Consider the following 27,973-nt stretch of genomic DNA (forward strand, 5'->3'; position numbering starts at 1 on the left):
ATTTATAACCGCAGCTGTATTAATACATTATCATTTGTCAGTTGTCCCTCTCTCTTTTTCACACACACACACACACACACACACACACACACACACACACACACACACACACACACACACACACACACACACACACACACACACACACACACACACACACACACACACACACACACACACACACAAACACACACACACACACGAGTTTTGTTTTAATTAAATGTCAAGCTATGTCATTTTTGATTTGATCTGCTATAAGTCATTGTCCTGCTTCTAAACTGGCTCTTTTTCTTTCTCCAAATGGTGTATTTACAGATCATCTTTATTCCCAACATCCTTATTAAAGATCTAATAGCCTACTCCGGATTTGGTCATTTGTGATCCTGAATCAAAAAACAGTCATAAGTCGCACGGGTATATTTGTGGCAATAGCCAACAACAATACATTGTATGGGTCAAAATTATAGATTTTTATTTTATGTCAAAAATCATTAGGATATTAAGTAAAGATCATGTTCCATGAAGATATTTTGTACATTTCCTACCGTAAATATATAAAACATGTATTTTTGTGAGTGAATGCAGCACAATCGTGAACATAAATGCACAACTTTAAAGGAGATTTTCTCAATGTTTTGATGTTTTTGCTCCCTCAGATTCCAGATTTTCATATTGTATCTCGACCAAATATTGTCCTATCCTATAACAAACAATAGGCTACATCAAAGGAAAGCTTATTTATTCAGTTTTCATATAATGTATACATCTCAATTTTAAAAAATTGACCCATGTTTTGTGGTCCAGGGTCACATTTGATCTCCTCACGCTCTCTTTCTATTCATTAATCACAGATGACGCGGGTCTCGACAGCATTGGAAACATTTATCAGGCATTTGGTGAATTCGAAATCCACACGATCAGAAATGTTTGAAACACTATGTCTGTTCCTTTGATCACATTAACAATATTTTGCTGGCAAAAAGGTCTAATGTCTATTGTCAATATATAGTGTAGCCATGTATTGGACGTATTGCATTGTGGGACACAGTGCTTGTTACAGTGTGCTCATCGGGATAGTCTATGCATGTTAGGAGGATTATGTTTGTTTTTGCCTTTGTGTTTATAGTTTACTTCTCGGTTTGTTCATCGGTTCAGTCATCCTTGTTTCTGCCTGTTGTCTCCATGATTTCTAAACGATTAGGTTCCTTGTTTCCAGTGTGTCTTGTTAATCATCTCATCAGTTCTCTGTTTGTCACATTTACATTTAGCAGATGCTTTTATCCAAAGCGACTTACAAATGAGAACAATAGAAGCAGTTAAACTAACAATAGGACAACAATATGCAAGTGCTATGACCCTTCCCAGTTTAATCTAACGCATACGCGTTGCAACTACGGTAGCCGTTATGTACCAAGAAGCGATGACAACAATAGCCCTTCGTCGAGTTTAACTATACGTTACATGTTCTACTGTTATGCTGCCTATATAATGAATTACACAACCAAGCAATGAAAAAAAAGCTTGTAATTTAGACCGTAACATTGACTTCCCGTCGAGAAGAAAGCAGGAAACTTCAGAGTCCCTTTCAAAGTCTTTCTCCTTCATTAGCTCTTTCCACCTGGGTAAAGCTATCCCGTTATTTACCCTCGGTTTTTGAATTCGCCGGTCACGTTTCCTTTTAAATTCAATTTTGGCATTTCTCCTGTGGCTCGGCATATGTATGATCCTGAATTATCAGCCCGGTCTCACCCCAAAACGTCATATACTGACGGGTCTTGACCATACGTCAACATACGACGAAAAGGGTACCCCTATAACGTCAATATGAGACGCAGACATAAGCGCACCAGCAGCGCCTCCTAGCGGTACCCTAACGCATACCTAAACCCAACCATACCCGAATCGTCACACATGGACGTTAAAGGGTACCCTTTTCGCCGTATGTTGCCGTATGGTCAAGACCCGTCAGTATGTGACGTTTTGGGGTGAGACTGTGTTAGAATTATGAAGTACCGTGCAGTGCAGCCTTTCAAATTTACCGGGGCAGTGCAAATTTAGTGCTTTTTGTCCCTCTCTGCTATTATAGTTTTTCAAGATGGAGGAACGACATGGAAGCCTCCGTGGACTTACCCGTCCCATGTAAATAAAGATAATAAATTATTTGTGTACGAGGATAAGTCGGATCATTGGGAGAGGTAATTGTACACCATTGAGGACATATTTATGAATAAATACATTGATTTTAGTTAATAAATACTTGAACTACACATTGTCCCTTTAAATAATTTTGTGTCTTGTGTATAATTGTGTCATCTTTGGATATAGTGTATCAGTTGTAAAAGGGGTTAGGCAAAATAAGTCTTGACTTCAGCCTAAACCCCTTCGGTCAGGCTTTATTTAGCATTTAAACTGTATACATTTTGTATTTATCTTTCTAATGTACACTTTTTTTGTTTTAGTTTTTTTGTTTCTCTGTTGTATTGTGTACAGGATCTTTGAATTACATGTGACCTAAGATTTAAATGTTCATAATGACCGAATAAATAAATTACTACTACTAAATAAGATAAAGTATTTGGGTTGTGTTATTCCTTGCTCTTCTCCAAGTTTATTATTAAATATTGTTCCAAGTTATTCTTCTTCGTCGTGCGCTCTCATTTGCATTACACCAAACCGTAACAATGTCTGTGCGCATTATATACACACTGGAAAAATAGAAATATTCTGCAGTATGTTGGCAATAATGTGCACAGATATGCATTCCCTAAAAAGTAGGATAAAGGCCAATAAAAAGAGGACAAACCCTTAAAAGGAAAAGAGTAAATATGACAGAAAGACATTATTCTCCTGTGGGTTGTGACAGCTTGTCAGAGCTGAACAGGCCTGGCGATGTCAACCATACCCAGAATTCAATTCACCTCCTCATTTAAAACATCCCAGCGAGAGATAGAGAGGGAAGGGTTGTAAGATGAACGATGGACTAAAACATCTCGCAGTAATTGAGACCGAAAATGAATCTACTCTTTTCAATTCTGAGAAATTCAAACTGGTTTTGCACAAGACACAAGCTGAGAAATTGAAAATGAGGCGAACACGGAGACCTGAGCTGAACGCCAATTCATAAAGGCTACTACTCATCCTAACTAGTACACAAGATTAGGATTAATGCATCCCAAACTATAGTGTGCTGAAAATATGCAAAAAGCTGAATGAATTCTGAGGTCATAAATTTAGCTACCCTTTTGTTTCAACTTAAAAAAAGTGTGTATACGGCATTATAATTGTAAGTTTAGTCAACTTGAAATGTGAATATTTGGATATTTGAGTTACATCTAGAAATGTTGTTCTAGTATTTTGAAGTAGTCTTCTTCATACTCTGCTGGTGGTGATTGGAAAGCATGTACACTCTAAAAAATGCTGGGTTGTTTCAACCCAATTTTGGGTAAAATATGGACGCCATTGGGTAAAATTTTTCAATTACATTTTTAACCCAACATTTGGGTTTGTCCATATTTTACCCAACATTTGGGTTTGTCCATATTTTACCCAAAATTGGGTTGAAACAACCCAGCATTTTTTAGAGTGTACTGTTGTAGAGTACACACACACACACACACACACACACACACACACATTTAGGCCTACATTTTAAGATTTATGTATTTGAAGTGCACATGAAATTTCAGTTTGAATCACTATAAAATAATATAAACAAACTAATAAATATAATGTGCATTATTTTTCCAACAAATGTGTGTGAGTGGAAAGAGATAAAATGTATTTTACAGAAGTAATTTAGGACAAATCTCATAGATGTAGCCTAATTAAAAAATTTTTTTTTTTTTTTAAATCAGCGTAATTTTGTGTGTAAAAAACACAAATCCAAAGTTTTATTTTCAAACTAATAACTATATGGGTTTAAAAAAAAATATATATATATACCTCTTCCGGGTCAAAATGGACCTGAAAGCATTAGTTTGACAGAGAAATATGCATCGCTTTATGTTTATTTGTTTGTGTTAAAATTGTGTAATCGAAATGGATGGATATTTTATATGCATTTAAAATACATGAATATTAAATTTAGGTCTCTCTCTCTCTCTCTCTCTCTCTCTCTCTCTCTCTCTCTCTCTCTCTCTCTCTCTCTCTCTCTCTCTCTCTCTCTCTCTCTCTCTCTCTCTCTCTCTATATATATATATATATATATATATATATAGTAGTATATATATATATTTGGCATTTAAGGCATAGTAATAAGTGGATTGGAATGCAGCCAAATGGGAAAAAATAGTAGTGATGTTAAGTTAAGTTTCCAGGGAAGGATGGAGAGAAGAACATACATGGCAAGAGATCTTCCAGAATCATAACCAAATCATAATCATGAATTAAATGCAATAAAACCCTCACAAGATCCATGACTACTGCATGTGTAGGCCTATCATATCATCCCCACACCAGAGAGAGAGAGTAAATGACTCATTACTCGTTGACCTATTGGTCATGCTCTAGTTTGCTTATCAAATGAATCTTCTTGCCTGTGTGTGTCAGGTCAGAGCTAAATTGGCCTGGAATATCTCGGAGCCAATTTATTTTATTAGGAGCCTCGAGACCGGGACCACATGGCCTGAGTGAACACACACCGAGATTTTGGTTACGACACAGTCAGTTCAATGGCAAATGATCAATTAATAATGTTTCACTCTCAAAATACAACAAAACACATTATTACTGTCTGCAAACATCCTGCCCCAAACACAACACATTTCTGGAGAATCAATACTCGAAAATAATTTATATATTTAGGCCTGAAATTTAAGATTTATGTATTTGAATAGCATATAAGATTTCCAACCATTTGGATTACACAGTTTAAACTAATAAACCTTATGTATGTACCTTACTAATAAACCTCAGTCACACACAAATGAAACAGGTAAGAGTTAATTATTAACTATTTGCAATTTATTTGATTTGATTTGGGCCTAAAAAATCATATTTTCAAAACGCATTATTTAAATAGCTCAGAATCAACATAAATATTTTCATTGTGAGAAAACTTACCCGTTTCCAACCTGCTCAAATTACATATAACTGGAATTTAAACCATTAAAATGGAATCTAAAAAAACAGAAAACAGAATTTTGTTTTAAAAAAAAAGAAAAAAAGGGAATTTCAGAGATTTTTTATTTATTTCATAGGGCTCTAAACTTGTCATTTTTATTTTTAAAAAAGTTGTTGTTGAATTATATTTAAAGTTTCATGATTTAAATAAATTAGACATGCTCTTTGATTACTAAAAATAAGGGCTGTCAAAAGATTAATTGTGATTAATCGCATCCAAAATAAAAGTTTGTGTTTACATAATATATGTGTGTGTGTACGGTGTATAAATATTTATATATATAAAAAACACACACAAAAATGTATATATTTAGGAAAAATTGGTTATATTTATATATAATATAAATTATATAAATATATATACTGTATATAATGCAATTATTCCTTAAATATATACATGAATGTGTGTGTATTTATACATAATAATTCTACACAGTATAAACACATATATTATGTAAACACAAACTTTTATTTTGGATGCGATTAATCACGATTAATCTTTTGACAGCCCTACTAAAAATCCCCAAAAGTCCCAAAAAAAAAAAAAAACGGGAATCCAGAATTTTTTTAACGCAAAAACAGAATTTGGAAAAAAGTCAAAAAATAAAACGGATTTTATAGGACCCTACATTTCATTGAACATGAACACGTTCAAATCCCAGAAATACAAGCGCAGAAGGAACACATACACATTTGAGTAAAGATTATGTTTATTAATACTTTAACTCTGAACCGTTTTGCTGTATACTGGGTAAGTACAGGGGTATTTACACGACCTCATATGCTCTATTAAAATATATATGTACTGTATGTGACACTCGATAAATAAAAAGAACAAGTGTTGCGGCGGGTCGATGGCACTGTAGTGTTTAAAACTAATGACAAACATTCTAAATAAGAACATTCTAGAATCATCCGTGTAACTGTGTTCCGCACACCACAAACATTTATACTCATGAATATTTTTTAAGGCCAGCATTAGTAGCAAAATATTAAGTTTCACTCTGCTCAGTGGGCAAAAAATAAAAACAATTAATTAGTTGGATTTGCTTATTCAGCCGATTTCGGTTGGACAATAAAAAGAATGAATTAACAAGCAAAGCAGTAAAAATGTGGATCAAATGAAGGAACCGCGAATGCTCAAACTGGTCTTTCGCATCCTGACGATTCAGCAGGACCTCCTCGTGAATTCTCCCCGCTGCCTCGTTCTCCGGAAACATTTTCTGCTCTGCAGAGTGTTCGATAAGTCTGTTACCATGGAAACCGAGACACGGTGGCGGCAGGGTTGCTGACACGGATAAACGAGAGGAGGAGTGAGATGAGACGTGAGAATGGAGAAGAGTTCCCCTGGGACGTCCGGTCTGGATTTCAGGACTTCAGGACCTGAAACACGCAGAGCACGTTCCTCCTCGGATGGGCTCCTGCTGCGGAGAGATGATCTCTGAAACCTCGGACTGCAGCAGATCGTTCTCATTAGATATAATGTGCTTCACCAGGCAGTGTGCCGCCTCATCTATATTAATGTTCTCCTAAGAGAGAGAAAGAGAGAGAGAGAGAGAGAGTCTTCACACACCTTGTCTCTGGCTGTGACTGCATTAATTAGCTGGTGAATATTCATGAGTCATCTTGACACACTGTAGCAGAGGGACTGTGAGTCAGCAGAAAGTGTTTGAGTGACGATCACACTTCTCACACCCCATTCGCCACACATAATCATCCGTAAAACAGCCTTAGATGGTCAGACGGGCAAACAAGTGCTGTCATCGTTTACTCAACCTCGTGTCATTCCAGGACCCTTTCCAATGACTTCTTCTCATCAATGGAGCACAAAAGGAAGAATTTAACAGCGCTTCAGTTCACTCGCTTTGCCGCTCAAAGGATTTTTAAAACACTTTTACTGAGCAAGGACACATTACATTGATCAAAAGGGACAGTTATATTGTACAAAAGATTGTTTTTTAAAATAAATGCTGCTCTTTTGAACTTTCTGTTCGGCAAAGAATCGTTAAAAGAAAATGTATCAGGGTTTCCACACAAATATAAAGCATAAAAAAACGTTTTAAACATTGATAATAATAATAATAAATGTCTCTTGAGCAGCAAATCATGATTTCTGAAGGATCATGTGACACTGAAGACTGGAGGAATGATGCTGAAAATTCAGCTTTGATCACTGGAATAAATCACATTTTACAATTTATTCATATAGAAATGTAAATTGTAATATTTTACTGTTTTACTGTATTTTTTATCAAATAAATGAAGTCTTGGTGAGAAGGAGACTTCTTTTAAAAACATAAAATCGTCCCAATCCCAAACGTTTTAAAGGTATAGTGTATATTCAGATATGATGCAAGTTTAAACATGCATATAAATTAGTTTTGATCACTTAAAGGTGAGGTTTGTAATATTGACGACTAGTGGTTGAAATGGGTACTGCAGCTCAAATTAGAAAATATTAGAGAGTTGTTTGTCCCGCCCCTCCTCCTCAGACTCCACGCTTACGTGGGTTGCCAGATTGAGGAGATGCAACCGGAAAAAAGCACAATTGACAATTGAAGGCGACAAGCTTTAAACTGCAAGTTGAGTTGATTTATTCATGTTTTAATATTCCTCTGTTCATAGAGCTTTTTAGATGGATATTGAGTTTTTTTTTAGTTCGGATAGAATCTGCGATCTCTGACCCAGTTCGTTTGTCTTCCATCGCAGTGTTTTCCTCCAACTGGCAACCCGGGTGTCGAAACACCATTGGTTTAAAGTGTGAGTGGGCGGAGTCACACAGACCAAAACAAAAACAGACATCCCGACACGGGAAGCACATTTGAAAGCAGAATAACTGGCTGTAGAATTGTTTTTCAGAGAAACAACATGTGAACTTAACGTTTCCTAAATATCTGCAAATATTTATATGCTTTTACTACATTCAGATTTTTAACTTTAAACCTTTCTTGTGATTGAACCCTTTCCCACGCAAGTTTAAAATATTCTAAGTGACCCCCCCAGCGTGAGTTTTTCAAGGCAACCGTTATTTAGAACCTGTTACTTTATTGTTTCCATGGTGACGCATTATTGCTTGTCATGTGACAGCGCAACCACAACACAACGCTGAATGAATGATGATCTGCTTTTGTCATTTTTCCCTTTTTATCCAAAATATTCACAAATTGATTAGCTATAGCAGGAAACACTGATATTCCGATTGTCAAATATGTGCAAGTGGATGGGTTTTGTTGTATAAACATCTGTATAACGATCGCGCTAGTTGAGCTGTATGCGCGATGGGCGGCGCCATGTTAGTTTGTCAGTTCAGAGAATCGGATCTGTTGGATTTACAACACGTCAATTCCTCCACTTCTCCCGTAATACATGAAAGTAAGTGGCCGGTGAACTGGGAGACGAATAGGGTCAAATGTAAAGCTACTTACACAATGTGTATCTGATATGAATAAAATGTGTCGTCTTATTATAATGGAAATGATTATTATTGCCGCTTCCATAGACATCAGTGTGTTTTTTACAAATAAATTGTTTTGCTTGTAATTATGTGATTTTAAATGTCTGAAACCTAAAATAAACATCATGTATAGTTTAAAACACTGAAAAGTTGTGATATATGACAGCGCTGAGCGCATCCGTCTTTCAATTGACCGTTCGCAAAGACCCGCCCCCCTTAGTTACTGTCGCTATGTCCGACAAGCTACGCCGCTCTCACCATGTTCTCACGCAGAGAAAAATACATCGCGTACAGACACTGACAACACGCTGACAGACAGGACAGACCAGGTTACTTTTCGGTTACTTTTTATATTGAACATATTAAACAAAGTCTCACCTTTCAAATTTGGTCCTTTTTAAAAATAAATTTAAACAATAAATACCGTTTTGTGGCTCTTTAATGTGTCTGACAGATCGCTGTAGAGCCTCAGTTAAAGCTGCTCGTGAACCGATCATCTCTTCCTTCTAGTTCATTTATAGCATCAAATAAACATGAATGAACATCGGAAGGAATGTTGTTTTAACCGCGGAAAGGCGTCAGTACATCCGCTTCTCAAGTTCAAAAATCCTCCCATGTTAATCTACTAACTCCTGACTGCTTTGTCAGAGAAAATGGCGGATGGCGAAGTATGATTGGTCAGATCACCTGTCAATCAAGCTCCCTGCAAAGGGTCAATTAAACCACAAACAGAATAGAAACTAATCATGTTTTTTCTAGTATCCTAATTAACCTCTGTGCACATCGGTCTTGAATCATTATCAGCTGTCTATAAATAAGCTCAGGGTCTTCAGATGTCCATTACATACCTTGGCTGAAGTTTCAAACCATCCCACGAAGCCGTTCTCCTGGCAGAACTGCTCCATCTTGATGCCGTTGTTGGTGAGAACGTCTCTGCCCTGATCGCACTTGTTGGCGAGCAACACGGCCGCCACGTGTTTCCCGTTGGATAAACTCAGCTTGGCGTCGAGATCCTCCTTCCATTTCGTTACCGCCTCGAACGTCGACGGCCGCGTGACGTCGAAAACGATGAAAGCTCCCATGGCCTCTCGATAATAAACCCGCGTCATGTTCCCGAAACGCTCCTGGCCTGTGGAAGCGATGGAGTCGGGAAAAAACCACATGAGAGACACAGTCTTCTGTAACAAACATATACACACATTCAACGACTACAAAGACAACAATGAGATGTTTATTATCAGTTGAAGCCTTGGGTTAATGTGAGAGGATTTCAGTCTCTCTACTTTTTTTTTCTCCCAGATCCACGTGATCGCACTTTGGGATTCTTATACACACATTTTCCACGGGTCCGAGCTAAAGCCTGGATATCATTAATGAGGAAAAGCACATTCCAGCGGCTCATATTGATCAACTCCACTGAGCTCCAGCCTCACGCCGTTGAACTTAAAGCTCTGATCTGGGCCACGACTCAATGCTCAGGATTAGTGTCAGAAGTTACTGGAGTGAAGTCTGAGAAACACTGAAGCAGAACTGAGAAAACCGAGTCTTGCAATGGAAAATAATGCAGAAACAATCCTTAATGAGAAATACATATTTGCCATTTACAATATAGAAAAAAAAATGCCACTTGATATCTAATCTAATCTAATGTAATGACATTTTATTGCCCGAATATATCTAAAATTGAGTTGGTGTTAAAAAAAAATTCAAGTCCCCTGTAGGCAATAATTGTATCACTTAAAACTCATCTTTGATCACCAAAATTACATATTTAAAAGTTTTTTCCTTGAAAAAAAAACTTCATCCCTTCAAATATCTTAAATGTAAATATCTCTACACCCTTGCCTCATTTAGTATACGCGCTTCTATGAATATGCAAATGAGCCCCGCCTCCACTCACTCACTTAGCTCAGAGATCCACTGGTTGATGATCACACGTTGATCTGATTGGTTACAAGGTAGTTTGTGACGTCAGAAACACCAGCGATTTCAAACCGTGTTTTTGAGACTTTCTTTGATCCACTGCAGTTTCAAGGAGAAAATACTCAGTAATGGTGCTGACTTATAAATTTATACATGGTTGTTCTTAAAGGCACATGTCACGTGTTTTTTAGGCCAAAACATTTTTTGTCACATACAGCAAACATCTCCTCACTATCCGCTAGCTGCCTGTCCCCTGAACACACTGTAAAAAAACGCGGTCTCTGTAGACAGCCCAGGCTCCACAAACGGCAACAAAAACAAACTGGGCCAACCCGCACCACAAAACATAACAAACAGTGTTCCAGCCAATCACCGACAAGCAGGGTTTGGGGGGTGAGAGTGCGTACACATGAAGGGGGGTGTGGAGGAGAGAGAAGCATGAAGAGGGAAGTTAGAATTATATTCTCTTTAAGTTTGATATGGCCGACACACGACCAAAGAGACGACGTTCCGATGAACAAATAGCAAAGAGGGAAAAGGGTAAGGAACGCAAAGTCCCGAATTTACATTGGAAAAGCCTTCGAAAGGTGGCTTCCAATCCGACATCCAAGTAGCTCTGTTTTTGCTGGACGGGTGGGTAAATCCATTTTTTTATTTTTCTAAATGGACGTTCGTGTTCGCCTAACCAACACAAGGATATAATTAGCTAGATCTACGCAGTCAGCGCTAACTTTAGTCAATACAACATCTAGCAGCTAGCGATTGATCTCTATTGTAAATGATCAAGCAAACTCACAGTAGGGCGACAGCTTGTGTGAATGATTGTATTCACCCACTGTTTGTTATGAATTTGAATGTTCATTTATAGGCTATTGATAACTTTGACTAAATTTGTTTATGACGGAGCCGTTGTTTATGCTCACTGGGAAACGAAGGGGGGGGGGGGGGGGGGGTAGGAGGCAGGGTCTAGCTAGCCTCCGTTTTGTTTGACAATACTTTGAACGTCAACAAGAAGTGACGTCACCCAACATCGCTTAGAGCACCTTTAAAGCATATTGAAAACACCACATAGATATATATATAAACAACATTAAAAGCTTGATTTTCACCACAGGGGGACTTTAAAGACTCGAATGTTTGTCTGAATCAGTTTCTGGGTCAAACATACAGCATATGGCTGAATTAAACCAGTACGTCCACTTGCCATTGTGCAGCGTTTAACGTTAACTGAGTGGATCAGGTATTCTGAGCTCTTGTGATTGAGTGAAGATGGGGCTAATTTGCATATGTATGGATTCGCGTATACTAATGAAGCAAGGGTGTAGACTAGGGAAGTCAAATATACGTCTCTCGGGCCGAATACAGCGGTAAACAAGGACGCGCTATATTGCTGCTTTTCCATAAGCGCCACCTACTGACAGAGAGTGAATTTGCATTTTCATTCAGTCCGTGCTGTTTTTGTTTTGTGTAGGTGTCTTCTAGCATAATTATAGGACAATTTCACAAAAACTAAAGTCAGAACACTTAAATTTTGAAATTATACAATCTAATAAAAAATAAAAAAACTGCTTATTCTACATGTGTGTAGCATCGTTGTTTGCATCATGATAAAAATGTAGTGGTTGCTTCTAATTCCAAATGGCTACAGGTATTTTTTGTTTCTGTTATAGTGCAAATGAACAACAAATAAATTAGCTTAAAAAAAAAAAAAAAAGGTATCGGAATTTGCTTGTAAAAAAAAAAATCGGATTCCGCCATGAAAAATCATAATCAGGACACCCCAAATAAAAAAATATTAAATAAAACATTATTATACAAATTTAAAGTGTGGTGAAAATCAGGGTTTTAATATTTTTTATATAGCTATGTGGTGCTTTAAAACAAACAATGTGCAAACTCATAAGTCGACACTATTACTGAGTATTTTCTCCTGAAAACTGCAGTGAACCAAAGACAGTCTCAAAAACACGGTTTGAAATCGCTGGTGTTTCTGACGTCACAAACTACCTTGTAACCAATCAGATCAACGTGTGATCGTCAACCAGTGGATCTCTGAGCTGAGTGAGTTAGTGGAGGCGGGGCTCATTTGCATATTCATAGAACCACTAATACTAAATGAGGCAAGGGTATAGTACATTCAATCTATTTTAAAGGTAGGGTAGGTCAGAATTGTCTAAAAAAAACTTTAATTCAAATTTGTTTAAACTGTCTTTATATACCAATACATAATTAAAATGCAAGTACTCTGAAATAGAGAGTATAAAAAACTGAGTGACTATAGTGTATTTAATCTTCAATAAACACAGCTCATTAATTCCATTCAGTCCCACCTAAAAACGGGTGCGCGAGTGCGCGCACGTCGGCAGAGCCAGTAATAGCGGCGGTAGTCATGGTGACGGAGAGTGACAGTCGGGCAAGCCAATCACTTGTTTGGTCCCGGTAGGAATTAATGAGCTGTGTTTTTTGAAGATTAAATACACTATAGTCACTCAATTTTTATACTCTCTTTTTCAAAGTACTTACATTTTAATTATGTATTGGTATATAAAGACAGTTTAAGCCAATTTGAAAAAAAGTTCTTTAGACAATTCTTACCTACACAACCTTTAAAGGCATGGAGATTTTTTTTTTTCATGGAAAAAACACTTAAATATGTCATTTTGAGGGATTTTAAGGGATAAAATGATCGACAACAGGGGGACTTTAATAAAGTCTTTTCACTGTAAAAATGCAGTTTTCAGTGCAGTGTGATTTTTCTAGTTTTCTTGCAAATTAATTTGTAGTTTGTAATGTTAATATTAATGTAGGCTATACATTTTTTTTTTTTTAAAGGTAATTTGGCCTGCACATGGTTACATTTTTTCCCACCCGGCCCTCAACCTAAAATGAGTTTGACACCCCTAGAGTGACATTCAAGCTATTTTTCTATTTTCACAGGAAAAACGTAAAATATGTCGTTTTGTTGATCAAATAAGAGTTTTAAAGGATACAATGATTGACTACAGAGGAACTTTAGGCTAAGATGTATGATTAAAACGTCAGCATAGCCTAATGTTTTTCTGTAAAGCTGCTTTAAAACAATGTGTATTGTGAAAAGTGCTACACATACATTTGAATTACATTTCTTTCTATCGAGAACGACTTCACAATGACAAATCATGCTCATGTCTGATGTCCCTGTGCATTTCATCTCCTATTTACAATGACGTTCCTGTTTTCCTTCTTTTGAAAATCTCCCTCACATGAGCGGCGAACACATGACCGCGCAGAGCGCGCGCTCGCGCGTGAGGAAAGTTATTCAAAAGAGACTTGAATAAAACAATGCGGGGCATAGTAATTAGATGACAACATTTGAATACGCTTGTGCCACATAGCCATATTAGTCTAAAATATTATAAAGTAACTTTAAGTGCGTAGAAATAATGTGTATGTTTATCTATAATACGTAGATTATATTATATAAGTTCTTCACAGCTTTCTGTGACAAGTAAAGAATAAAAATAAAAAAACATTTTTTTTAAATCACGCACAGCCTATGGCCAAGGCGGCTACATGTTAGCCTACTATATACATACAATTTATATTTATATTTTGTGTGATTTAAATTCATTTGAAACTAACTTTGGCCCAGAAGAAAAGAGAAAATAACTCAAATTAAATTAAAAATAATAAAAAATTACCGGCGATGTCCCAGAGCTGCAGTCGGACGGTCTCCTGCTCGAGGTTCAGGACTTTGAGCGCGAAATCCACGCCGATCGTCGCGCGGTAGTTTGGTGAGAAGTTCTGGTGCACGTAGCGCTTGATGATGCTGGTTTTCCCCACACCCAGATCTCCGATCACCAGGATTTTATACAGGTGTTCCTTCAGGTGATGGTTCTGCATGGCTGTGTGAGATGGAGCCGAACATGGACGCGTGTGATCCGCAGTGAGAGACTGAGGGAAGAAGCAGAAACGCCCCGCGGAGAGAAAAACTCAAACTTGTGACTCGCCAGTCGAGCATGAGACCAGAGACGTGAGGTGATGGAGGGGTCGAGGAGGGCCTGGTGGAACTGCAGTAGAAATTCAGAATCGTAAGTATAGTTGTCGGAAAAAAGATAACACTGGACACTAAGAAAAAGCACCAAAACTTACAATCGCCCTGAAATGAGCCTGGTAAATGTTTGTAAGGACCGTCTACGCCCCCAAGACCTGACAAGTTTTCTTTATAGCGCTAAGAGTCTTCAAATGTGGAAAGACTGAAGTGTAGGCCCTATTATAAGTTTACACTGACGACTAGGCTACTACCCTAAAATATATACCATATATCAATATTGCTGCCTGTTAACCAAGCTGTTTTCAATTAAATAAACATGTGTTTGGACATCCAAACTCAAAAAATGTGAATATTGTGCAATAGCTAATTTATTTCAGTAATTCAACTTAAAAGGTGAAAGTAATAGGCCTATATTATATATACTTATTACATGCAAAGTGAGATATTTCATGTCTTTTTTTGTTGTAATTTTGATGATTATGGCTTACAGCTTATGAAAACCTTTTCACAATATTCTAATTTTGAATTTGAAGTTTTCATAAGCTGTAAGCCATAATCATCTAAATTATAAACAATAAATGCTTGAAATATCTCACTTTGCATGTAATGAGTCTATATAATATATTAGTTTCACCTTTTAAGTTGAATTACTGAAATAAATGAACTTTTGCACGATATTAACATTTTTCGAGTTTCACCACTTTTATCATGGAACCATATTTTTTTTAAAGTACTTCTCAGTAGAGGATATAGTAATTATTTAGTACCATGGTCTAGTATTTTTGTAAGAGGTTGCAAACATAGTAAATTTACATAGGATCTCCTTAGCTACGAATTTGGATTCAACACAAGAGAGTGGTTAGAGATTGTGCTGTGAAGCCGTACATGTAAACTGCTGAATTATAATTCATGTAATGCCTCCTGAAAACCACATTCTCAAGCAAGCGGTTCCTTTAAGCGGTAAACAAGAGGTGTTCCCAGAGAGATCATTGAGGCTAGGCGTGACAAGGAATACCATTTCCGGATCCAAGTGAGAATAAGTTGAGTAAAATCTCAACAGCTGTTCATCATGAGCACTGTTTATTCATACGACACATTTAAACTAAACTTTTAATAACTCATTAACTTAAAATAACTCATTACGAATCACACTGTACAACACTGATCTGATAAACTTGGGCACGACATGTATGTAGACTAATGATAACACTGAATCGGTGCAAGTTACTGTAGAAGAATAAAACGTCATCGGCATGAGCTAGTGGTAAAAACAGAGTAAGATTAATTGCATTTTGGCAATTGTGGTTTTTATGTGTGCTGGGAAAAAAAAAGAGAATAAAGCAAAACGGGCATGGCGATTTTGCAAATGGAGCTTGAGGGAAGTATTTTTAAGTTTTAGTGCAGTGTTGTGTTGATCAATACGGCATTTCACGTTGTATCTTTATTGGCTAGTCAGTCAGTACACGTAGGTCGTAGCAGCAAACACACTGAGATGATCATGCTAAATGTATGACACTGTCAGAAAATTAACGGAGGCTATCTTTGGCCGCAAAGACTAACAACGGCGTTTTTGAACTTCTCTCACTGTACGAACACAGTTTCGCCACAGCTGGTCATCTTTCATCTGGGACAGCCCAAAATTTTAAAAAGTGTAGGCCTACTGCATGGGCATCAAACGGGTTGCATCGCTTCCCGCTCAGGTGTTTTGTTTGCGCTCCGCTAGATGTAGCTTAGAGCTGTTTTACTCAAGATGCCTTCAAAGAAGCTACTAAAGAGGAGCATAACCGATATCTAAAAGCTTATTTTTCGTCTTCTCACTGACATTTGGATATTAAAATTGAATAACACGCCAACAATAAAAACAACTAGCTAGGTTAGCGGATTAAAAAAAAAAAAAAATCCATAGACCGTCAGTTCATACTGCGAACACCTTCTCTGACAAGCGGATGCGATGAGACCTGTTTTCCTGTTTGTTCACGTGACTCTCGACAAGTCTAATAATTCATAAAATAATCTTTAACATAAAAAGCTGACATTTCAGACCCGGAAAGGCGATGCATGACGTCAGACTTAACAAGCGGATAATTGATGCAAATGTTAGTTCCTAAATTATAAAAACCCACTTAAACTTAAGTCAATTTGAATTGATTTCCTATCATATATGGGTGTAATTTATACAGATGAAACTAAAAATTTGAAATATCACGCAAAAGTTCATTTATTTCAGTAATTCAACTTAAAGGTGAAACTAATATATTATATAGACTCATTACATGCAAAGTGAGATATTTCAAGCCTTTATTTGTTATTTTGATTATGGCTTACAGCTTATGAAAACCTTTTCACAATATTCTAATCTTGAATTCGGGGTTTCATAAGCTGTAATCATCAAAATAACAAATAAAGGCTTGAAATATCTCACTTTGCATGTAATGAGTCTATATAATATATTAGTTTCACCTTTTAAGTTGAATTACTGAAATAAATGAACCGTTGCACGATATTCTAATTTTTCACCTGTACAAGTCTGATTTCATGTATTAAGCATTGAGGCAACACAAAGTCAAGTACACGTGAAGTCAAACTCATCATTAAAATCAACTTTATTTCTTAAAGATCATGAAACAGACACAGAGATGCACAAATACAAAAGGCAAAATATTAAAATAGTCCTGAGCAGCTTTGGCAAATAACCTGACAGGACTAAAACAAATGCACATCCCTTTAGTCTATTGCTATTCGAGTGATTGTTCATTAAACCAGAAATATGGATTTTCCTGAGGACAATTGCCAACTTGATATTCTCTGAATACAAAATGACCTCTTGTCCAATTAAAACAGTGGTGCAAAAATGTATGCAGAAGAGTGCAAATGTGACATTCAGAGCTCACATGTAAATCTAAAATCCCTTTTTCTTTCTAAAAACACACTTTAAGGAGTTGAGGCTTATCGCCACACCTGAAGGCACCCAACTTTCACTAGCGCAGATCCAGCAAGAGAAAATTAAATTGCCAATTTCTGTCATTCACACAGTTTTGGGGGAAATCCACGCTAACAGAACAGAACAAAAAAAAAAAAAAAAAAAAAAAAAAAAGGACCTCTTTCTCGAAGCAGGTCAGTTGCAACAAAACACAGCAAAATGCATGTAGGTCTTGCCTCTAGAATAAGCTCAATTTAAAGCCATAACTAGACTCTAGACAGTGTTGCTTTTGGCTGACAGCAACAATTGGAAACACAGGTGACCCAAGACAAAAACATGACAGACTGAATCAGAGCGAGAGTTTTTCCAGCTATTTAGAGGAAAAGAGGAAGATGGCATCTGGGGGATTTCCAAGCTCTAAGATTCATTCTCATGTGGATCTGAGCAAAAAAAGAGCATCTTGACTAGATGCTTCAAGTTGAAGGGACGGAAACCGAGTGGCTCCACTATTGTGCTGTAAAAAGGGCTGCTGGCAACAGAAGTAAAAGGCACAGAAGATGAACAAATTCCCCAGAGGCCAGCGACAGGAAAAGTCAACGCTCTGGAGACAGAACTGACGTCAAATGTCACATGGAACCAGACCAAAGTGAAAAAACCTTGAAGCTTATAGAAAAGAAATGCTTTGAAGCAGGTTTAAGGTTTGAGAAGTGAGACTGAATCAAGTCTATCGGGTCTTGTAATTTCACACCGTTTGCTATTAAAAGAAACCTGAAAAAGATGAATTACAAGACAGTGAAGTTACTATTCTACACGGCTTCTTTCATCACCTAACCTGTGGTCATGGAGAAAAAGAAACCGGTCAAAGTTAAAACAAAAAAAAGCACCGTTTTCCCTTATTTTTTTAGGCTGCAGAATTGCGATTATAAAAATACTCAGAAACATGACTTTGACTGTGCTTGTTTCAACGGACCAATTCATCGACACGCACTTAGAGTTTGGAGATTGGCGTAGTAGCTACAGCAATGCTCTCAATGGCACACTCATCCGTTCCACGACGGATCTTGAAAAACCCGTTCTCGCCCCAGTTGGATCCCCAGCTGTTCTTCACGATCCAGTATTTCTCCCCGGTCTTATGGCACTTCCCATACCCCACCAACAACACCGCGTGATTGGTCAGCTCAAAGGGATTGTTGGAGTCGAGGAGGAAGGTGTGATGGTAGATGCCCTCTTTATAGTGCATGAAATCTGGGTACACCTCCAGAGCCACTCCCATGGGGCCGTTCTTGACCAGCTCCAGCATCATGGCCTCCTCGCTGCATCCGCCGTAAAACCCACCCACGTAGTGATACTCGGAGGCATAGTACCGTGTGCATTTCTCGGGTAGTTTGCAGGGAGAATCATCTCCGGTGTACGGGAAACAGCTCTCCTCCACAATGCCGAAGTCCTGGATGTATTTACCAATCAGGTATGGAAAACCTCCATCACAACCTGTACAGAAGACAAAACCCTTAGAAATCCAGAACATGAACTGCAGAACATCCATTTAATTGCACAATTATGAAAAAAAAAAAATTATACATTTGTGATAGGGATGCTCATTTCGGTTAATTTTCCCGACCGACAACCCCCGCTCATTATCCAATTATTAACCGTTAACTGATAAGATTATAATATTAAATTGGCATTAAATAAAAAAAAAATTAACGAGTGTCTGTGACCTGTAAAAAAAACCACAGGTTTATTTTAACGTACAAACAGCAGCAGAACAGATCAACAACAACCTGGATCCACATCAAATGATCACGCACCTGCAGCATTTCTGACAGTGACAACAGAGAAAAACAATGAAATATATATAAAAAACTAAAAATAGGTCTACACTAAATATATTTTTTAAACTTAAATAATGAACAAATTAAGATGCCAAGAAGAAAACACTGAATCAGGTTGAAGCTTTGAAAAAAATAGGGTTTTTTTCCCCCATCGCCATCAGACTACGTTTTTTCGTCAAATAAAAATTGCAATCCACAGCTTGTCTAATTCTTATTTAAAAAAAAAAAAAAAAAAAAAAACATGTCTACATGTGGGGTTAGTCTGGGTCTCCGATGGCACAGATGTCCCGGGAATACAGAGATAGCGTATCGCTAGAGTGGCCAACTTCGGAAAGCGCCTTTCATTTGCGCGTGTGATGTTTGCTTCGCAAGTGATAGCCTGTTGCATTTTACTTGCACTACTGCTTTATTTTAACACCGCGTAGCATATTTTGCAAGTAACTTCGTCGCCCTTTCTGTCGAAATGGTCCCACACAGTAGGCTACTTTTCGCTTGCTTAATTTAGCTTGCTCAGCGAAATGTCTTTAGGCGCGTGCGGTTGCACGTGCCGACGCACCCCGTGAGGCGCGAGTTAACAAATAGCCTATAAATACTTTTTTTTTCTTAAACCATGCTGCAAACAAACACCAAAAAAAAAGCTAAAAATATACATAAATTCTTTTACTTTTAAACCGTTTAACTGATAGTATTAATCGGTCAAAATGATTACTTTCGGTTAAATGGTCAATATGAGCATCCCTAATTTGTGGTGATTTGATTATGACGATTGCAACAAATTATACAATAATCTGTATGGTATAACAAATAACAGATTTGTTGCCATTAATAATAGATGATATCCATTATTATTAAAAACAAAAGCATGCACATAAAAATTTTTATCTAAAAACTTATAAACATCCTTTCAAACAGTATAGTTTGTTCATTTCTCTCCCAATTTTTATGTAGTTAAATTTAAAAAGTGTTTATTCTGAAACTTTACACACCTGAACAGTGTTTTATTTTCATTAAAGCTTTGCAATGTATAAAAGCATACATGTCTATATCCCTAAATACATTTTGGTTACTTTATATTAAGGTGTTTTAGTTAGTGTAATTATGCATTTTAAGTACGGAGCAATATAATTAAACAACATGTACTTACTACTACATGTAGTCAATAGTTTAGGATAAGGGTTAGTTGAATGTAATAATGCATAAATTACGGTTGTTACTATAGCAAGTACATGTAACAAAGGCACTGTAAAATAAAGTTACCGATTTTTTCTCTTTTCTTACAAAACCTACAGGAGGAGGAGAGGGGGAGGGGGGGGGGGGGGGCACCAAGTCAAACATTTACGCAATGAATCCATTCTGATCTCAATCGGATTGTGTAACTATAATCCTGAGGGTATTGGAAAAGCAAACAGTCACAGTTTTATAACTGCAAATACACAAACTCTGAAGTTCGGCACTGATACGAGTCTTATTAAACGTTTGCCTCAGGGCATCAGGCTTTTACCTTGAGAATACTTGGAGCAGGACACCACTTGCTGAGGACTGAACACTGGCTGCTGGGTGTTGTTCGTCTGGATCCGGACTCGTGCTTCAAGCATTCCCATAGTGGCAAAGGAGTAACAGCTGCCGCATTGAGCTTGAGAAAGAGAGAAGAGAAGGGAAGAGATCACTTCCTCATCCTACAGAAACATCCTTTAATCCTCTCTAATGTATCCTGAGCATCTGAAGGAGCTCTTAACAAAAAGGCAGACACCATCGGACTCTGAAAGGGAAGAGCCACTCCAGACTCCAGCCTGAAGAGCCGATCATTCACTCGCACTTATTTCAGAGAGAAGACAAGAGAAATGCGTGTCCGTTTCTCTTCGACTGTACAAGACGGACTAGGGAAGATGAGACTAAACCCAAGAGCAAGTGGAAAGATACAAAACACACACTGTGATGAGAACTTTTACAGTGTCAAAGATGGTCAGATATCTTACGGAAGTCGAATAAGAGGGCTTTAAATACACAAATTAGTGAAGAACCGATCAAGTTGCTCAAGGGACCGCAAAACTGCAGTACAAAATATTTCACTTTTAAAAGCTGGTAAAACATCTACTAGCCTAAAATAAAATAAAAATAGCAAAATGTTTCTTGCCAAAAACGCTTCCTCTTTAGAATACATGGCTAATTCCCAATGGATATACATTTTTTAAAAACTGATGGTGTAGTTACTGCATTTACCAGAAGAAAATGGGATCATTGGTTTTGTGTAAAAAAATAAAAAAAAATAAAATAAAAATACTTACACCCTAGTATCCAAAAGTTAGAAAACTAACAGAAAAACAAAACAAAACACACCATCTTTCATCGGGGACAGCCCAAAATTGTACAAAGTGTACTGGCCATAAAACTGGTTGCATTGCTTCCCGCTCAGGTCTTTTGTTTGCGCTCCGCTAGATAGCCTAGAGCGGTTTTACTCAAGATGCCTCCAAAGGAGCTACTAAAGAGGAGCATAACTGATATCTAAAAGCTTATTTATCATCTTCTCACTGACATTTGGATATTTTAATTGAATAACACACCAACAATAAAAACTAGCTACTGTAGGTTAGCTGATTAAAACAAAACAAGAATCCATAGACTGTCAGTTCATACTGCTGTTAACACTTTCTCTGACAAGCGGATGCGATATAAAAATACAAGCTAATTCAAAGTATTGCGCACTATAATAGACATTAAAATACTGATATGTCATAAAAAAAAAAAAAAATCTGCACTTTTTATGAGTACAAAAAGAAATGGTGGCTTCTCCAGAAACTTAAATTCAATCATTTTTATACACATACATTTTAAAATAAAGGTTTGCTGGGGAAATGCATGAGAAACAGCCAAACACAGAATAGAGAAAGCGCTTGTAATTTCCTGGAAGTGTTTCTAGCATCATTTGTCAGGCTGTTCCAGTAAGAACAGCTACATCACTGTCATTAACACACACACACACTCCCAGGGTTTCAGATTGAACACAATCAATAGCAGCATATTGAGGTTTATCCCAGGACTGACTCAACTGTAGGTGGTAAAGCACTGCATTGAAGACGTTTGATATAAATTACATGTTCAGCTCTGAGCAAACACTGACTGAAGGAACTGTTTTGGTTGCAGTATCTCTTCTCACACACACACACACACACACCTTGGTTGCGGACAGGGCTGACATAACTGAGTCCGTTCACGTTTCTCCAGTCCCATTGTTCTGGAAGACCAGCTGCCACCTTACTGTCCGCAGCAACGGTCACAGGCCTGACACGTCTGAGAGAGAGAGAGAGATTTTTTTATTTTTTATTTTAAAAAAACAACTTTATTCCATACAATCAATTTGACAAATTCCAATATATATATATATATATAAAAAAAAAAAATCCCCTTCAATCACAGGGCAGAAAATATTTTTATAGCACCATTCCATTTCAAAAGATGTCAAAGCATTCATTAATTTATAGTACTTAAAATCAACAACTACACTTGACATAGGCTTTAAATAGACAATATGTTGGCCAGGTCTATTCTCCATTTCCTACTTGTATAGAATTGAAGGTTTTGAAAGATAGAGAGAAAAATCATTAATTGGCCATTTATCTTAATTCAATTTTGCTGCCATTATTATTCTGTAATATGGAAGCTGGTTTCCATCACAGAATGCATAAAAATAAAAAATAAAAACTTCTTTTCTCAGAATTACGTGATATTAGAAAAACATTACGCAATTCTTAGAAAAAAGTCAGTCTTTATTTCCTCAAAATTTGACTTTATAACAAGCAATTACAAATGTATATCTCACAAGAAAGAAGAAGAAAAAAGTCTGAATTGCGAGATGTCGCAACTACCATTTAAATTGTTTTATTCCGTGGCGGAAACAAGCTTCTATTCTGTAACCAATCGATTAATTTGGAGATATTTTGTAGTCAGTCAGTTTAGTGAAGTTTTGTTCATGCCGTAACTGAAATCGGCATGGACTAAAATATAATTTTTTGGAGATTTAATAACATCGGTTGATCAAAATGAGACTAGATAAAAGTTGAGAAATCATAAATTTTTGGCCCAGTCCTACTTCTAAATAAATCGCACCAGATATTTGGAGCTTAAAATCAGTTTTAAAGGCATCCATTATTCATTTACACACAGAAGCCTGACTGCGCCAATGAAAGTGTGTGTACCGTGGGATCTTGGAGGCACGTCCTCCTGATCTTCTCAGCATCTCCTGTATAGTGAAGGTCTCATGGAGACTGTACGACGTCGCTCTCCAGGACTTCTGGGCGGAGTTTATCTGATCCACGAACTCCATGTTGTTTGTGTATGGCAACTTCATGAGCCTAGAGATCAAACAAGATGTGTGTTAGCAATACACATCAATGATTCATTCATGCAGTGCAGGGGAGATGGCGTCACATGAGATCTTATCAAGACAGACAGCGAGATAAGAGACAATCACAAACACAGCTGACACAATCAAACACTCACAGTTGGTGGTCGAATCCAAGCATGTGATTGTGGTCGATTCGGGGAGGGATGGGCTGCACCTTCTTCCCAGTGAAACAGGCCCAGTTATTCCCCAAAACATCATGAACCCAACCGGGCAGCGTCTGATCGCAGTAACTGGTCACCTTTGAACCCTCCTGGGTATACTACACACACACACAGAGAGAGAGAAAAAAAATAAGGTAACACTTTCATTTAGGGTCCAATTTTCACTCTTAGCATGTATATTATAGGATTTTGCCGGTTTATTAGTACTTATAAAGCACATATAAAAGGGGTGGTTGATTGTGATTGCACTTTTCTAACTTTAGTTAGTGTGTAATGTTGTGGTTTGAGCATAAACAACATCTGCAAAGTTACAACGCTCAAAGTTCAAAGCAAAGGGAGATATTTGCTTTTAAAGAAATCGCTTTTTAAGGACTACAACAAACGGCTGATAGGGACTACACGACATTCCTCCTGGGTAAGTGACATCACCAACCCTAGAATTTACATTAACCCCGCCCCCATCTTACAACAGAGCGATTTATAGGATTACCATGACAGAATATGCTAATCAATGACTAGAAGATAGTTAACTCCACATCAGCATAAATTCATCAACTAACCATTCAATACACTTCTTGAGTCTCCATCATTGTCTGACTCGGTTTGAACATAAAAGGCTAAAAGTTTTTGAAATTTTCAGTGCATGTGTGTGTGTGAGGTAAAAGGACACAATCTCTTGAAGCTCCGCCCCCTGTGCCGGGAGCAGCAGCTCATTAGCATTTAAAGGGGCACACACAAAAAAAACGGTGCATTTTTGCTCACCCTCAAAAAGTGACGATTTTAACATGCAATATAAACATATCTGTGGGGTATTTTGAGCTGAAACTTCACACACACTCTGGGTACATCAGAGATTTATTTAAAATCTTATAAAAAGGGCATTTTACCACCCCTTTAAATGCATGACCATTGGCAAATTGGCAACGTGCAGCATCACAGAGACCAAAACAAAAACAAATATTCCAGTCTGGAAACGCACATTTCAAATTAAAATAACTGGCAGTAGAAGTGTTTTACGGAGAAATGAGTATGTGAACTTAGTTTCCTCAATATATGCAAACATATTATGGTATCTTCATGCTTTAGTGGAGTGAAAGTGTTACATACAGCACCTTTAAGTAAACTGTGCACACAATATAATAATTTGTTCCCTTGATTTACTAAATCGTGGCCACGTTGCAATAATTAGTTCAACATGGCAACGATTTACTAAAACAAGCGAACAAATAAATAAATCGTGACCACGAACTAAGTTCATTCCCATTGGTATTTCATTCTTAATTTGCGGATACTAGCTTGTAACGATACACGCATTTGTACCATGAATTTTCAGTATGTGTCTTTCGGTTCGGTACGCATACGTACACAACTATTAAATCACCAATGAGCGCAATAAGCTCTGTGTTTCGTTACTTATGAAGCAAAGTCTAATTTGTCAAATTATCTCCATTTTATCATGAAATTCAATCAATAAATGCCATTGACGCTCTTTGATGTGGCGTGACTGATCGCTGTATAGGCGTCTCAGTTCAAGCTGTGAATGAACGCGATCATCCCTTCCTCTTTAATACTAGTTACAGAATAAACATGATTCAACATCTGAAGGTATGTTCATGATGAGGTATGTAAAGATACTACAACTTAATCATTTTTTTACTTCCACTTATTTCAGTTAGCGAAAACTAAAAGAGAGAAAAAAGCGAAACGATATTTATAAACGCTGATAAAAATGACAAAAAGCACAAATAACAAAAATGCAAACTAAATTAAAAAAATATATAAAAATAAAAGCCAATTCAAAATATTACTAAGTACTATAATAGTCATAATACTAAAACATCTGGAAACTTTTTTTTTTTTTTTTTTTTTAAGATAGCATTTGTAAAAATCACACCACGTTTATTGAGCTAAACCGCAGTCCAGACCAATGAAACACAAAAGAGCTGATGTCAGAATTTCCCTTCTGTTGTGAAACCCCAGTCATCTGATCAGTCATGTGGTGTCATCCGAGACTCAAAGTGTCGAATCACGCTTACCTTGAAAAACCCGAACCATTTGTAGTCATTGATCACCACTTCAAACCCCTGGTTATAGATGAGCGTGAAGAACCCAGTGTGTCCGAGATCATCCACAGATAGAGACAACTTCTGCAGGTCCACGGTCACCGTTCTCACCGGCTTCCCTGTTCAACAGTCAAACAAGTTGATTTTAGAGCATTGAATGTAGAGAACATGTAGATAATATTGAGTCATTTTAAAGTTGGTTTGATACCTTTCGGTCTAACAGTGTTGTAGTTTAATGGATTTAAATGGGTTCAGTGTTGTATAAAAATACCAGATTAATAATCAAGCTTTGTGCAATTATAGAGGGAATAATATTCTGAGTAAATTTGATACCTTTAGGTCAAACGTTGCTGTAGTTTCATGGATTCACAGTATTTCATACATTTAAAGTTCCAAAATTATTGTAAAACATAAAATGCTAATTCCAAAAACAGAGCCTTGTGCAATAAAATGGATATTCTTAACATTTTACTATTAGTTTGATATCACAATGTCATATATAAATCGTTTAATTGTTTTACATGCTAATTATTTAGCCTACATTTTATTACTTGAAATTAAGCCTTGTGCTATGAAAAGAGCATTTGTTTATATTGGAGTTGGTTTGGGCTGAAAACATAAAATGCGCAGCGAGTTTAATGGATATAACCGAATGTCTAACAAATGTCAAACGTTAAGCTAAAAACTCACAGCCTCACTTTCATTCCCGTTAAAAAACAAAGATGGCGCTGCTGTGAATAAGGTCTATATATAGGCTAACGTTAATCACGGTAAACATTCAGCAGTAGCATGGTACATATCAAATTATGAGGCTAAAGTTACCATTGATCTTATCTAAATCACTGTACCATGGTGCCAAAACAGTAGCAGAGTTGTATTGTGTAGTGTATACAAAACAATAGGTCAATTAAATGAAAAGAGAGACATTTCAAAGGGAAAACCCTCAACATGAAACCGAAAGTAAACGTGAACTTCCTGAACAGAAGATGGTTGTCTGATCTGACCTGTGCTGGAGCAGTCGATGGTCCGATCCTGACCCACATCAGACACACTGAAGATCCAGGTGCCCAGCAGGTCCTCATAGGTGCAGTTAGCAGGAGTATCGGCCGCGGACCCGCCGATAAACACAAACAAAACAATCACGGAGAGCGCGCGCATCCTCATGATGTCCCGACAGCAGATGTAACGGAATACGTGATTTAACGATACAGCGCGCGGGGTTTTTAATAACGATCGGACGCAGGGATACAGGTGTGTGTCCTTCTCGTCCTTCCGCGCATCTGCAAGACTGTTGTTGACCAGCCGCGTGGCGTGCCACTGAACTTATACAGCAATGATCATATGACACGAGTCATGTGACATGCCAGTGAGCGCGCGCACTAGAGTAATTATATCACTTCCACAAAACCCATTCATCATACAAACAGAGCATTTGATTATATCGCACACATAATAATTAACTGTCATGACAAACACACATTAACTCAATCACATAAGTATACACTCACACACAAACAAATTAGCCTATATAAAAGCCATTAATCACATGAAACACATTTATTTGGTCATGCACATACAATGACATAAAATTACTCAATCACAACAATTTACACACAAAAACAACAATCCTATTTGAGTCTGAAAAAAAATCAGACTACAGAAGTGTGTAAACACACTAGACACTACTTCCGTGTTGAATGTAGATGTTTTCAACAAGAATCTTTGAAATAAAAACATGCTTAACACTCATAGGCAGATCTTTAGTGAAGTGAAAATGCATGACCTTTGAAACCTGAGTCACACACTTCTGATTTTATAACCGATTTATAAGCAAAACAACCAAAGGATATGTCAGTGAGGGTTTACTCGTTTCACTTCTCACTTATTTCTCACTCAATTAAATGTTTGATGGGTCACTAACTGTTTTGGGCCCTGAGAATGAAAGTTTCAGCTCTTTGCTTAAACATTTCATTATAGGGGTATGTTTACATGACAATGATGTTTAATAATATAAATATTAACACTTAATATTAGGAGTGTTAGTGTAATGGTACGTGTATTCGT

General features: G+C 37.2%; 2 protein-coding genes across 4 annotated transcripts; both read right to left on the bottom strand.

The window, feature by feature from the left end:
- Nucleotides 1-5,751: 5,751 nt before the first annotated feature.
- Nucleotides 5,752-14,774, bottom strand: rab38a (RAB38a, member RAS oncogene family). 2 transcript variants are annotated; one of them, XM_079610010.1, is made up of 4 exons: nucleotides 14,630-14,774; nucleotides 14,179-14,547; nucleotides 9,424-9,704; nucleotides 5,752-6,650 (listed from the first exon to the last, which is right to left on the bottom strand). In XM_079610010.1, the coding sequence occupies exons 2-4, from the start codon at nucleotides 14,378-14,380 to the stop codon at nucleotides 6,498-6,500; spliced, it is 636 nt and encodes a 211-aa protein (XP_079466136.1). In that variant the 5' UTR covers nucleotides 14,381-14,547; nucleotides 14,630-14,774; the 3' UTR covers nucleotides 5,752-6,497. The 2 variants fall into 2 exon arrangements, with proteins under 2 accessions (XP_079466136.1, XP_079466137.1); XM_079610011.1 differs by lacking the exon at nucleotides 14,630-14,774 and having other exon boundaries at nucleotides 14,179-14,566.
- A 2,666-nt stretch (nucleotides 14,775-17,440) lies between these two features.
- On the bottom strand, nucleotides 17,441-27,271 carry ctsc (cathepsin C). Of its 2 annotated transcripts, none has more exons than XM_079610004.1 (7): nucleotides 26,914-27,271; nucleotides 25,883-26,028; nucleotides 23,781-23,944; nucleotides 23,477-23,632; nucleotides 22,456-22,571; nucleotides 20,785-20,916; nucleotides 17,441-18,939 (listed from the first exon to the last, which is right to left on the bottom strand). In XM_079610004.1, the coding sequence occupies exons 1-7, from the start codon at nucleotides 27,071-27,073 to the stop codon at nucleotides 18,440-18,442; spliced, it is 1,374 nt and encodes a 457-aa protein (XP_079466130.1). In that variant the 5' UTR covers nucleotides 27,074-27,271; the 3' UTR covers nucleotides 17,441-18,439. The 2 variants fall into 2 exon arrangements, with proteins under 2 accessions (XP_079466130.1, XP_079466131.1); XM_079610005.1 differs by having other exon boundaries at nucleotides 22,456-22,562; nucleotides 26,914-27,244.
- Between the last annotated feature and the right edge of the window lie 702 nt (nucleotides 27,272-27,973).

Source organism: Phoxinus phoxinus, assembly GCF_949152265.1.
Source record: "Phoxinus phoxinus genome assembly, chromosome: 4".
NCBI lineage: Eukaryota > Metazoa > Chordata > Actinopteri > Cypriniformes > Leuciscidae > Phoxinus > Phoxinus phoxinus.